Source organism: Chroicocephalus ridibundus, chromosome Z (genome assembly GCF_963924245.1).
Source record: "Chroicocephalus ridibundus chromosome Z, bChrRid1.1, whole genome shotgun sequence".
NCBI lineage: Eukaryota > Metazoa > Chordata > Aves > Charadriiformes > Laridae > Chroicocephalus > Chroicocephalus ridibundus.
Genome location: NC_086316.1, coordinates 37,177,026 through 37,189,939, shown reverse-complemented (window position 1 = coordinate 37,189,939; position 12,914 = coordinate 37,177,026). Strand labels below are relative to the sequence as shown.

Sequence of the window (12,914 nt, the reverse complement as noted above, 5' to 3'; positions counted from 1 at the left end):
GACTCTTTTGTAGCTCCAGTAAATTTCATAGCAGTAAAAAAGACAGTACAATTTCAGTAGTCCTCTGAATTGGCCAGCTTACTCAATCTACCATCACTTGCAAAACCTACCATCACCACTAACAGAAAGAAATGAAAACTGCTTCCTAGTGCTCCAACTGTTAAATATGCACTCTGCTTTTGATAATAAGACTTAAGAAAAAATGGCGAGTTAAGCAACAAGGCTGTCACTCAGTTTTAAAGCATCCTGATACAAAGTCACTGTGTGACTTTTATACCCAAAATAAGATGAGATTAAAAATAGACCTGCAATCTTATTAATAGTCTGCTACAAAACAGTTTAACACTTAAAATACAAAAGCCACTCAGCAAATAAAACATGGTAGGAGACGGAAGAACAAATTCTTGACAATAATGTTATTTTTACACTTTCTGCACACTGTGCCGGAAGGTGTAACCAGAATCTTACTGACCACAAAAACATTGCACACACTCTTCTCTCAAAGGCTCTAATTTACCAGCTAATTTCAAAATACTTTCAAAGCATATGGAAACATTACCCTGTAGAGTTAGGATTTTCTGCTCTTGACATGCTGTATCAATGAACTGAAAACAGCAATAACATATAATGTGGCTGAATTCTCATTATGTAAAACAAGCTGCATTTTCCTGCTCTACTCACAACGGTATTTCTATTTGTGGAAAATAGGAATTGCGCTCTGTGCCTTCCTGCTCTAAGATTTCAAATATAATTTCCCTTTAAAAACACACATGTCCTTAGAGGTATTTTCAAACTGAAATATCATGCAAGATTAACAGTTCTTCACACATTAAGGAGTCTTTCTTTCCTCCTGTATATTGCACCAGACATATTGAAAGCCTATGTATCCAAGACATATACAGTATGCTAGATAACACTGAAAACCTAAATTTGGAAGAAGGAGAAAAAAAAAGCAGACCAAAAAGTAAAAAAAAAAAAACAGCTTTTACCTTAGGAACAGTATTTTTACACAGCTGTAGAACATTATCTGACAAACAACCTATTTGCAGGTTTGCTCTAATGCAACAAATTAACACAGCTTCCCAACCCTGCCTTCCTGCATTTACATACTGGGTATTATGCACAAAAAAAGGAATATACAAATAGAGATCCTTTCAGCCTGTCTAGCCTGTCATCAAAACCAGCAGAGAATTTTTCATTGATAAAAATAGAGAATGGAAGAAATCAGACTAACCTTCACAATGTACGTCACACCAGGTCCCAGGATCTTTTCACTCGAGTGCAGCCATCCTTGAGGGGGTTTATTGACAAAGCTGCTACTTTGATTCCAGTCTTCACCTCCTGGGTGCATTTCCTCTGACTGTGTTTTTTTCCCCATACTCATCTTGCTCACCTCCTGCTGAGAACACGAAGCAGCAGAGACAAGGTTACATGTGTTGTCTGAAGCCCCTGCTGCTGAGCTAGAAGCACTCGAGCTTCCCTGCAACTTGGAGACAGCGAGCTCCTTTACTGCAGAGGAGAGGCTTTTGATACCCAAAAGACTGCCCGTGTGAGAGAGTTTCAAGTGCGACACTTTATGGATGAGGGTACACAAGGTGGTGGGTCCATCTTCTTGGTCCTTGCGGAGAACTGCTGGTGAGACAAGGTACGAAGGTGCTGTTGAATTCGTAGCAACTGCTGAGACCTTGCTGTTCATGGACAAATTGTGAATAAGATCATCAACTGATGTCACCGAATCATTCCTGAAGCGGTTATACTTGGTACGTTGAAGCATGCCCTTCTATCTGGTTTCCTGCATATGTTCTGGCAAATCTAATGCCAACACAGGAGATGCTTTTGCTAGCATAGCAGGCAATTCATAACAACATGGATGGATAACAAGATTTTGGGGTAAAAAAAGAAAAGACTATAAGGAAGAACAAAAAAATATATATTTTTAAGAAATTTCTTATGGTTCCCCGTTAAGGTTGGATGAAGTAACAGTTTTCTATGACAGAGATCCCAGTCCTGCTTAGAGCTGCCAACTCGCTTACAGCAAAAGCATGACTCACACAAATGAGAAGGACCCTTTTCAACAAAAGGCTCAGTGAACACTGCAAATCACTTCCTGTAGCAAAAAAAAAAAAAAAAAGAAAGAAGAAGAAAAAAAAACCCCATCCACCCACTTACAGCACACTAGCACCAATCAATTCTCAAATTTCCTTCTCCTATCTTCTCAAACAGATATTTCCTTCCAACCTTTAATTCCTCCCCTCCCCCACCTCCCACCCTTTTGGTACCAAAGACAATTTACTTTTAAAACTGAATTTATGAAACCCCACACTTTCCTCCGTTTAAATGTTCTTCCACCACACATATTTGTGAATCTGTAAAGAAGTCACAATTAGATAGCAAATATCTGGATAATATATACACAAATATACCCCCCCTTTCTTTCCCTGCCCCAGCAAAACACAGACACCTTAAAGGTTTTCAGAATACCTTTAAGCACACAAGTATTTTCAAAACAGACAACAGAACTAAAGAATATTCACATTTTCTTCCACAAAAGCAGTCTAACAGGCTTTACAAGTGCCTTTTGTGTCAATGCTGTCACTCATGGGAACTGTTACATCCATTTTTTAATAGAGCTAAATCCTTCTTCCCTGTTACTCCACAACGACCTTATATTTTAATGCAGGAATTACATAAAGTACCTATGTGTGAAGAAAAGTATTTCTCTGATGTCCGACAACAGGCTTAAGAGATGTTGTTTCTTTCACCACTGATAATCACTCCAAAGAAAAACATGAAGAGGATCTTCAATTCACTGCAATGCTTGGTTTAATTCTGAAAAGCTGAAAACATCAAAAAGAATATTCAAAAGTCCAGGTGGCAAAAAACTGACATCCTGCAGAGGAAAAAATAATAAAAATGCACCAGGTCTTATTAAGCATAAATGTCAGCCACAAACACTTGACCTGAGAACTGTCAAAACATGCAGAAAACAGATATTTCATTTCTTCTACATTTTTTTTTTAAATACAGAATGTGTACAGCACTGTGATACACAATGCCCGTCACAAACCATTGGGTTTTTTTCTATGAATTGATCTTTGCAAAACAGCTTTTGGATGTGGGACAATACACTGCATTATAAACAAATTCCAACCTCAGAAGTTGCATACTGCAAAGTTATTTTTTTAACAATTGACTAACTGCAGCACAATTTAAAGGAAAAATCCTATGGAATTCCTTCCCTCTCCCATGACTAAAGACTGCAATATACAAAGTGCAAATTCGGTGAAACAACCAGCTCAAATACAGGCATTTAATCAGTATATTCATGACATTAAATTAAGTCAGCACCTCTTATCCCAGCAATGATGAGTAATGGCAATGTCCTACGCAGTGTAAAAGCAGGTTTCTAGTGATCTGCGGAATAGCCTTTCATCACCACACTGCGAACCTGCTACAGCATCCACACAGCATTCATTCCTCTCTTCATTCTCCTAGCATAGCAACAGCAAATATACACACCATAGCCTAGTTTTACTTGTCTCTACTGCCCAGAAAACCCCATTGCTCCCAAATGGCTCTCTTCATTAGAAGTGGCTAGCGAAACTGCAAAATATGAATGAGATTCTGTGCATGTGAATGAAAGGGCTGGCTAGCATCCCCACATTTCTGTGAATGAAGCAAGGCCTTGCAGCCTCTGCCAGGCAATCCCTTGGGTGCTCACCAGCCCAGCCAATACCAGCCGGCTTTGATGACTCATTCAGCAAAGCCTTGCTAAATAGTGGAAGATCCCATTTTGAGTGCAGGTGGCACCTTTTTTTGCAGAAACACCAGAAAATCAAGCCAGCGTCTAAGTGAACGACGGTGGGTTGCAAAGCCCGTGTGGAAGAGAGGGTGTTGCAGGAGAAATGCATGGGGTGTCCACAGGGGTGGCAGGTGAGGAAAACCAGGGAGTCAGAACTGCATTTCTCCCCGACGTGTTTGTTCAACCAGTTAATTTACATCCAGGATGGGAACATGAATGCGCATATTTTGTTTGATGTTCGACTGCTCTCTATGTGCACCAGCGGATTCACAGATTTTACAAGTTTGCCTTCAGAGACCCCTGATGCAGAAAAAAACAAACCAAAACAAAACAAGAAACCCCAAACAAACAAAAAAAAGAAACAAAACCAAAAGCCCAAACAAACGTGCTTGAAAAAAATGCATATACTTACTTATCCTATTAGCAGAGCAGATACTAAAAAATGGTATGATCATCAGTACACTGAAAGCGAGGCAGAGAGAAAGCTAGAGGATAGAAGAGGCTAAGAGCACCAGCAGAAGGACTAATTTGTGACGCTGATTCACTGGAACAGAAACACTACCAAGACACCCTGTGGATGTTGAGCTCTCATGGAAATCTGACATTAGATATTGCAGAGGAGTAGTAGCCACTGAGTGCCACCCAGTAGCCACACAGCGCTTGATATCTAGTGCTCATTTCAGCGTCTGATTGGGAACCTCTCTCCTTTACAAATCTGGCCCTACTGGGACAGAAAACTGGGCCAACTGAACATTTTAAAACCTTGCCTTATATAGCTCTTGGGACTGGAAAAGGTAGATAATTTTGCCCTACAGGCAGCAGGTTCAAATCCAACTCTAAGAAATACTGAATGAAATTAGAAGGCCTTGTAATAGGCATAAACTGCAATTAAAATTAGGATCTAGTTAATTCTAGCTATTGCCAGAACATTTTTCCATGTTCCAACAATGTGCCTGTAGCTTGCATACTGACTACACCACACTAGCCTTAAACTTAAACCTTGTTACTACTGTTATCATAGCACTACTGAAAACACAACATTCAAAACACCATTTCTCTCTAATCTCTCTATCTGCACCTATGCTAGGTCAGTTAGTGAAGTGGATGCAAGCTGACAAAGGCCTTTTTCTTTTCTTTTTGCAGGGATATGAGCCAGATGCTGCCACCATGAGTAACAAATGGCTGTGGAACAATGAGTACATTGTTGACTGGGTAATAACATGGCAGGTAGAAATTCAATGTTGACAAATGCAAAATAATACATAATCATAGCAATACCTACAGAGCGAGGGGGGTGTACACTGCTTCTGATGACGTACAGCACTTCTTATCAACTACTGGTAACTTTGGCATCTCTGACCATTTTGTCTTTTTTAGATTTTTTTCTATGTTGTTTTTTCAGTTCTGTTTTCTCATGGATCCTTCTCTCACCCTGATGCAGTCCATGTCTTCTGTCACTGTTTCTCCTTTTTCTCCCTCCAAGTGTCTCTCAGGGGCTCATCCTTAGCTGCTACCTTTTTTCCTTCTGTATCTTAACTACCTCTGCAGCCTGTATTTCAGAACTAAGTTTTATTAACAGCAAAGGGTAGGGAAAAAACAATACTGGTGGGCAAGATTAGAGGGAGGAAAGGGGAGAAACTACATTTTGGTTTCCATTGTTAGGATGAGGTTTAAAGCCATTTAAATTGCTGCAGATGTAAAGGTAAATCAGGTAAGATGCTGTGATCACCATAAAGAGGAAGTGCAGGAAATACAACTGGTATGTTCCATGATGTGTAGAAAGAAACTCTCCTTAATGCAAAAAAGGTGACTTTCAGTGACCATATTTACAGAAATATTAATCATAGAATCGGCAAAAGTATCTAGTTCCAGTAACACAACGTGGTTAACTATGTACTCCATACAAACAAGTGTTAGAAACTGTTAAAATTCTGCTGAAATACCATTTGCACTTCAACAGCTTCTGCCCAGTGCCAGTAAAATTGCTTGTGGACTAAATTGAATTTTTAAAAAATGAGCATGAGAAAGACACTGACTTTGGGAAAAAAAAATCCAAACTGATTAGCTAAGTTGTAAGAAACTGTGAATATGTCAGACAAACTTAAATATAGATGTTCCTATGAATTTTAATTGCAGCACACAAAAATTAGCCATAGGGCCACTGTAGTTGACATTCCTCTTTACAATAAGCCCCAAAATTATTTTAATTCATGTTACTATGAAGCAGCATTAAGCCATCAGCAAATAGGTTGCCATTCCTCACATTGTAATATGATGGACACAAGGGTTAATGCTCTGCTTTAGTAAATCATCTTGCAGAATCTTTAATACCACAAATGGTCAATTCCTCACATAAAAAGATATTGTTTCAATAGTGAAGGTTTCTAATATCCTGTGGGGACATTTATTCTCTTGGTTAGGTAATTGAGAAGGGAAAATACCAGCTTTCTTTGCACATGCTAAATACCAGAAATCCCTTACCCATGTATTAATCAGCCTAATGCAGCTTCATTTATGTGAGACAACCTCTGATGATGTAGTTAGAGACAACCAAGATAATATCAAGACAAGCTAAAAAGCATTATGATCCAATCTTCTTAAGAGGTGTGTAGCTATTTTAATTAAAAAATATTTCTAAATAATTTTGATTTATTTATTCTGCTTGTACATAGTTAATACATTATATTCTGTTTTCTTCTGTGTCTCTGATATACCTGCACACAGAGCTTATGTGTGTATGACTGAATACATGCTCGTATGATTTCAAGGGAGGCTCATCTGATAGAAAGGCACTGAAGTTCTGTTAAACCTCATCTTACCATCCTATGCTAAATAAAACCAATCACCACCAAAAAAAAAAACAGGGCCTGTAGGCAAAGGCTATGATTCTTCCCTAGCAAAATTTTAACAAATTCTGTTTGATTTATTTAAACAAAAACCTGCTATTAATTGCCCCGTCTCCCTTTCATTCTTGCCCCTTCCCTCTCACCTGATCAGAGTTTTTCTGTTTCCGTGGCAACCTTATTGCTAAGGGTGGGCTGCACCAGTAAATGGGAGCATTATCTGTGGCTTTGCAAGTTATTTCTCTGGAAAACCACATTGTTGGAAGTATTACTGTTCAAAATCAGTGATCATTAATCATTAATGATCAACTTCTGACTTCAGTGGAATGTACCATTAAGGTCTGAAATATAAGGCCTACAAATTTCTGTGCAGATGCTTAGGGTTTGAGCCAGAGGCTGACCCCAAACAAGGAGGATGTTTTTTCTGCTAGTTGAAAATACTGAAACAATTTTGTCCTAAGCCACTTTCACCCTGTGAAATATGACATGAAATATTTGGAAGAAAATTAAACTTATAACTCCTTCTGCTCCATTAGTGGTTCCTAGGGGCCTATTGTTAAAAGTCAACGCACTATAAAAGTTCAGGGTAAAGATGGATCTGAGATAATACCCGAATCCGAACACGACATTAAGTTTTGCACAGCAGGATCAGACAGAGGAGTGCATGAGAATTTGCAAACCAGCACTAAATCAACTTTGTAACATGGGACCTGCTCTTACGAAAACCCAAACTTTTACAGTAAATTATTTCTTTCTCTAAGACAGCCCCTGAGGTGAGAAAGAGAAGTAGCAGCAGTGTAACAGGGCTGTATTTTCCACCTACAATGTAAAGCTCAGCCATGTCTGTGTGGCTGCCTGCACCTGCCACAGTCCTTTGTGGGCGCTCTTCCTCTTTCTTCCAGACCCCAAACTACCAACAGCCCTCTGCACCAGGAGCCATACTCCAGCCGGAGCATCACGCTAGACAGGGACTCTGTTTTCCAAAGAAATTCCTCCCAGTCACGTTTTCTCCTCTGTCCACAAACTATCACACAGGTGTCAAACTGTACTGTGTTGAGAATAATGTAATAAGAGGCCCATAACCTTCTCTCTGCTCCTATGATGCACTCATATTGATAGAAATGGCAGTTCTGGGCATATATGCATTGACGTCCAAGTGCCTCCAAGTGTTTTTATTTTAAACAATTAGAAAAACTGGAGATTCAGAAGAGAAAGTAAACAGCAACATAGTTCAGTGACAAATTATGCAAGAACTCTTTTTGCTGTCTTCCTTTGATGTGGAGCCAGTCAACCACTTATTTGTTAACCCAGTGACTCTTTCATTCTCATTCATGAGATGCATTTAATAATTCAGTTGTTCTCTTGTGTACTTTGTAATAAGGTGTCTATTTCTGTTCTGGTGGGTTTGGGTGGGGTTTTTTGTGTGCTTTCTCTTTATTCTGTTTATATCTTGTTTTCCCAGGAACAGTTTGCAAATTTGCTTTAAAAAAACCTGTATACTAAGTTCTGGCTTGGCAAGTTTCCTATTGGTTTCAATAGGAGTGGAATTTTATTGCAGGTTTCCCAATCCAAATACAAGTCTGGGAATTTTAATTGTTTCTGAATTTTTGTACAAGGATTCATAGGTAAACTGATTAAAATGTAGAAAAATATCTATGAGGCACAGGTTATTAAAATAAATGATACACCATTGTTTGTCATTGAAAAAATATGTTTATTTTTATGACAATGTAAATTGTTTTATTGATACTTTCCTTTTTAAATACATGAAAAAATAATTTCTTACATATACAGTATAGATACAAGTATGTGTTTTACCACCACGAGAAGATGTATAGTCCAGTACCTGCTCTTTATTAGGATAGTTAAATACTGGCAAGAGGAGCAGGAATGGAAAGGATGATGTGAAGAAATGCATAATGCTCTTTTTTGTAGCTTTTGGCATCAGACAGGACTAATTGTACCTTGCCTGAGCTGACAGAAGACATTAAAAATACTGAACTTTCTCATATCCCTACATTACCCCTCCCCTAATTAAAAGGGTATACTCAAAATGATAAGAATTGAAAATCAACGGAGAGTATAAATGGCCATCTTCATCTTATGTTGCACATCAGACCAAGATTCTGGCAGTATGTGTAGAGATGTGGTGGCAGTAGCAGAGCTGTTCAGCCTGCTCTCGCCTTCCTGTCACTGACTGTATCACTTTTGCTGTGTTCCCATAAAATACATGCTATGGCATCCAACTGAAGAATAACACAGAAAAAAATGCTTTGTTTTTTTTTCAACCAGATCGGTTCTAGAGTCTGATTCACTAAGGAAATTGAACTGAAGGCAGAGCAAGGGTAGGAATAAGCAGTCACGGACTGCGAAGAGGGAGAGGAAATGTATTAACAGCATAGGCCTGAACAAATACCCACTTGCATCAACTTCACCCCGAAACACAACCCACTAACTCGTGCCACCAAACTGTACACATTTTCTTGGCAAAAAAAGAGTTACACGCTGTGTTGCATTTATAGCAAAGCCATTACCAATCAGTGTTTGTAGTGAAAGAATTCTGGCGATTCTGCAGCAGTGGATAACAGTGCCAGTGCAGGGTTATTTGCAGCAGCACTCATCCCGGTGAATTCAGAATGTGGGGTACTTCTACATTATATTTGCACAAATTGCTTGTGTGAGTCACTGTACCTGTTTACGCTAATGATGCTTGTTATCTGACCTGAAGTGATGGTTAACTTCTTTCTGGTTAACACAGAAGAGGCATCTGCAGACACGTGTGTGTGTGTGTGTTTGTGCCCAGGGATGCACACATGCATGCATGTACTAAGGATGTATTCTCTTCTCCGCTAGGTTGCTTGCCTTCCTTACATTTCAGTTGCACTACCTAGATATAACAGTAGGTATGGCAAACAGGGTGGCCAACCTGTGGAAGACCCAGTAATGAATCAGGGGTGTGTGGCAGGATTTAAATAGCTGTTTAAATGATCACTTAACTGGACTGAAGTTTACAAATTCCATTGCTAGTAATGTGAAGAAAGGCAAGAAGGAAAATAGCTGCAGATGAGAAAACTGAGAAACTCTCTTAGATTCCACGCATTGAAGCACACCAGAAGGGAGACAAGCAACCTTCATTTTAAAAAGGAATCCAAGATTAAGAACTGTTTAGAGGGACAGAGGAATGGAGACAGATATGCGTACTGCTCTATTGTCATCCACAGCAGCTTGTGTATTTCTTTGCTGTAACAAAGGTATATAGTGACTTTCTCCAGGTACCCTCAGAAAATCTGTTTTGTTTGCTCAAGCAGGACAAGCCCCTGAGAAGCTTCAGTACAATTAAGTTTGAGAAAGGATGGAAGCTGATGGTCAGCAGTTCTCCAAAGGACTTTGTGTGAGATTTTTGTAACAACAAAGACATGGAGCAATGATGTACAACAGAGAGGCTGGAGCCAAAAACTTGGCCAGAGCTTAAAAAGACAAGTAGAAACTGAAACCCGCTGGCCAACCACAGCTATCTGATGGGTATCCAGGTCAGAGGAGCTATGCCAGAATGGGAGAAAAGGGTCAATATGAGGGTCTGTTGAGAAATGTGGGCATCAGTAGCCTGACTCCAGAGTTGCATGGTGCTCGCTGAGGCCTGGGCTTCAACAAAGCACTGCTGCCAGGACAAGGGAGGTAGGGGAAAAATGCTACTGGCAGAGACAGTGACCACAGCTCCCAGTTCCAGAAGGGAGAAAGGGAAAAGGGCCATTGAAGCCACCACGTGGCCTGAGAAGGCCTGTTACAGCACTAAGTACAGCAGAAGGAAAAATCCTACTAAGTGGCACTGAAATCAATCAGCCTGACTACCTCCTGGCAACAGTGATGCTGTTATCTCCAGGTTCAACAAATTTAAGTGACAGCACATCTGCAAGACTAACTGAACACTGTCATTACAGCCAACATGGTAGCACTGTACAAACGTTGATCATCTGCTGTTACTATTCACTTTGACTGGGATAGGAAAGAGTAAGGACCTATACCGTTCTGAACCTATTAAGTGCTACCGAAGCAACCTGTAAAGCCTCTCCTCTTACCTTGCCAATACTGTTTTAATATTGTTTTAACATTTTTGGCCCAAAAAAAGGTTTTTAAGAAAAAGGAAAAGAACACTCTGCTAGAAAAAAACTTCCTATATGCACAAAACCGAATAAACTGTATTGAAGTGCTCTGTACTACAGCTTTGTAACTTTTTATAGCAAGGAGACACTTTCATCATGTGTATACACACAGCCATTCCACACAACAAACTTCCAGCCACACAAACCAAACAGCTGCCCTCTGCTGTCCAAGGTGCAAAAGAAGCTGGAAGGAGCTTTTCCTTTCTACACAGTACATTAACTCTCTCTAGAGCTTTAGCATCGACAGGCAGCTAAATCACCATCCTGCAAATCACACCTAAAAGAGGGAATAAGGAAATAAAAAACTTGTATCTAGGTCCCTGCAAGGCTATGTTATGGCAGCAAGAAGTGAGTGTGGGCCATCAGAAAGCAAGACCACAGTTTAATCCAGTTTAAGAGGGTAGCAATGCCCTGCCTGCCTGTCTCATCTGTTCAAAAGCATACTGCACAGACCAGCTTTTTGTGCTTTTGAAAGAAAGCAGTCTATAAAATCTCACAAATAGATGAACTGTCTTCCTCAGCCCTGAGGGGGTCCTTTGTAGCAGAAATGATGTTTCTACCACTTAAAAACGGATATGTACTGCCAGGAGAGGTAAGCAGAAGTATGAGGTATGCACAGTATAGGGAGAATCATATGATTCATCTTTCTATAATTTTTAATTATGTCCACAAAATTATCTTGTATCTATGAACCAGCAAACAGACCAAACGGATGACTAAAAAAAAAGAGGTAAATTGTTCATAACATAGCTAGTAACAGTCAAAAAGTAAGAGACATTTTTCTATTCCCCACAAAAAAATTTCCCTTTTATCAATTAATTTTTACCTCAAGATAATAAAATTTGAAACTACACCAGATGCCCAGAATCTTATTGATAAATAAACAGTGGGCTGAACCAGCAGAATATTGATTTGGCACCACCAGAGATTTTACTGAACTTCACCAATATGAAAATATTCTTTATGGGCTGTTAAATGTCTTTTTGAGAAAGCTATTTATTTTCCAAACCATCATTAATTTGTTTGTTTTAAATAGAACTTTGGCCAAAGTAAATTAAAATTAGTTGCTAGCAAACTACCATGTAAGTGTCTTTTACTCATACACAGTGACTATCAAATTCATGATCCTTTAGACTGGTTTCCCTTCCTTGGTTACCCCTGTAATTGCTCAGTAACTCTGTACCTGTATATCATTGGTCAATCAACAGTTAATGAAACTACTGACCAAATTCAGCCAAAAACTACAAAGAAGGGGAGGTTTCAAATATGTTAAATAACAACATATTCACAGAGTAAGCAGGCAGGAAAAAAGGTGAAATTCTACCCATGCCTCCAGAGAGGAAGGCACCATAGTGTTAGTCCGTATTTCTTAAAATCTAATGCTTTTAATAAACATGCTTTAAATATTACTGGAGATATTGTCAGTCTTGCAAAACTTCACAGTCAACATCAAAGACATTGGCAATATAATCAACATGGTTAGCAAGAGTTGGTTTGCTGCCATTGTATTGGAGGAAAAAGACTTTCTATTATGCCATAGAGCAGTGTTTACATTTAGGAGTAAGAATGCTTTTCTAAGTTTGGAGCTCCAGACCACATTCTCCTTTCTCCAAAATCCTGAGACTCATATGCCCTTAATCTGTCTCACAAAATGTGTCAACCTACCTTTCACCCTTATCTTCGTGCAGACTGGGATAAACCTGTCATAAATGCTTAAAAGAATCACTTGACAGTACCTTGGCACATCATTATACTTCTGTATGCTTGTTTTTATTATGGTTATCTCAGTTAATACCTCTCATGCTAACAGTCAAAAATTTAAAATCTTTGCTTTCCAACTTACATATACTAAAGCAATTAGAACCAATTCAGTTCATCTGTCAAAGATCCATCTCATCGTGATCATGATTACTATCGCTAATTAGAATACAAAACTCAGGATTCCTCAGTATTTTGGCAAATCTTAACCACCAGTCCAGCTCCTCGGTTGCACATTCAGTTCAGTAGCACTAAATATGACACTATGCAATTTGCAGTTTACCAACAGGCCTGAAATAAGCTTAACCCTAATATTTACAGTTAATAATTCTAGAACAAAAGGTAAAAAGG

The 12,914-nt window shown here is 39.1% G+C and overlaps 1 protein-coding gene across 4 annotated transcripts in view; it reads right to left on the bottom strand.

Moving 5' to 3' along the window:
- SHC3 (SHC adaptor protein 3) overlaps positions 1 to 12,914 on the bottom strand; it is a 93,613-nt gene that overhangs the window by 57,502 nt on the left and 23,197 nt on the right. For 3 of the 4 annotated variants that reach the window (XM_063321136.1, XM_063321137.1, XM_063321138.1), the window contains exon 1: positions 1,235 to 2,024. In XM_063321136.1, coding sequence (XP_063177206.1) covers positions 1,235 to 1,774 — 540 coding nt within the window. In that variant the 5' untranslated portion in view covers positions 1,775 to 2,024. Of the gene's footprint in view, positions 1 to 1,234; positions 2,025 to 2,696; positions 2,838 to 12,914 lie in introns of those variants that run through there. The other variant, XM_063321139.1, reaches the window with a different exon arrangement.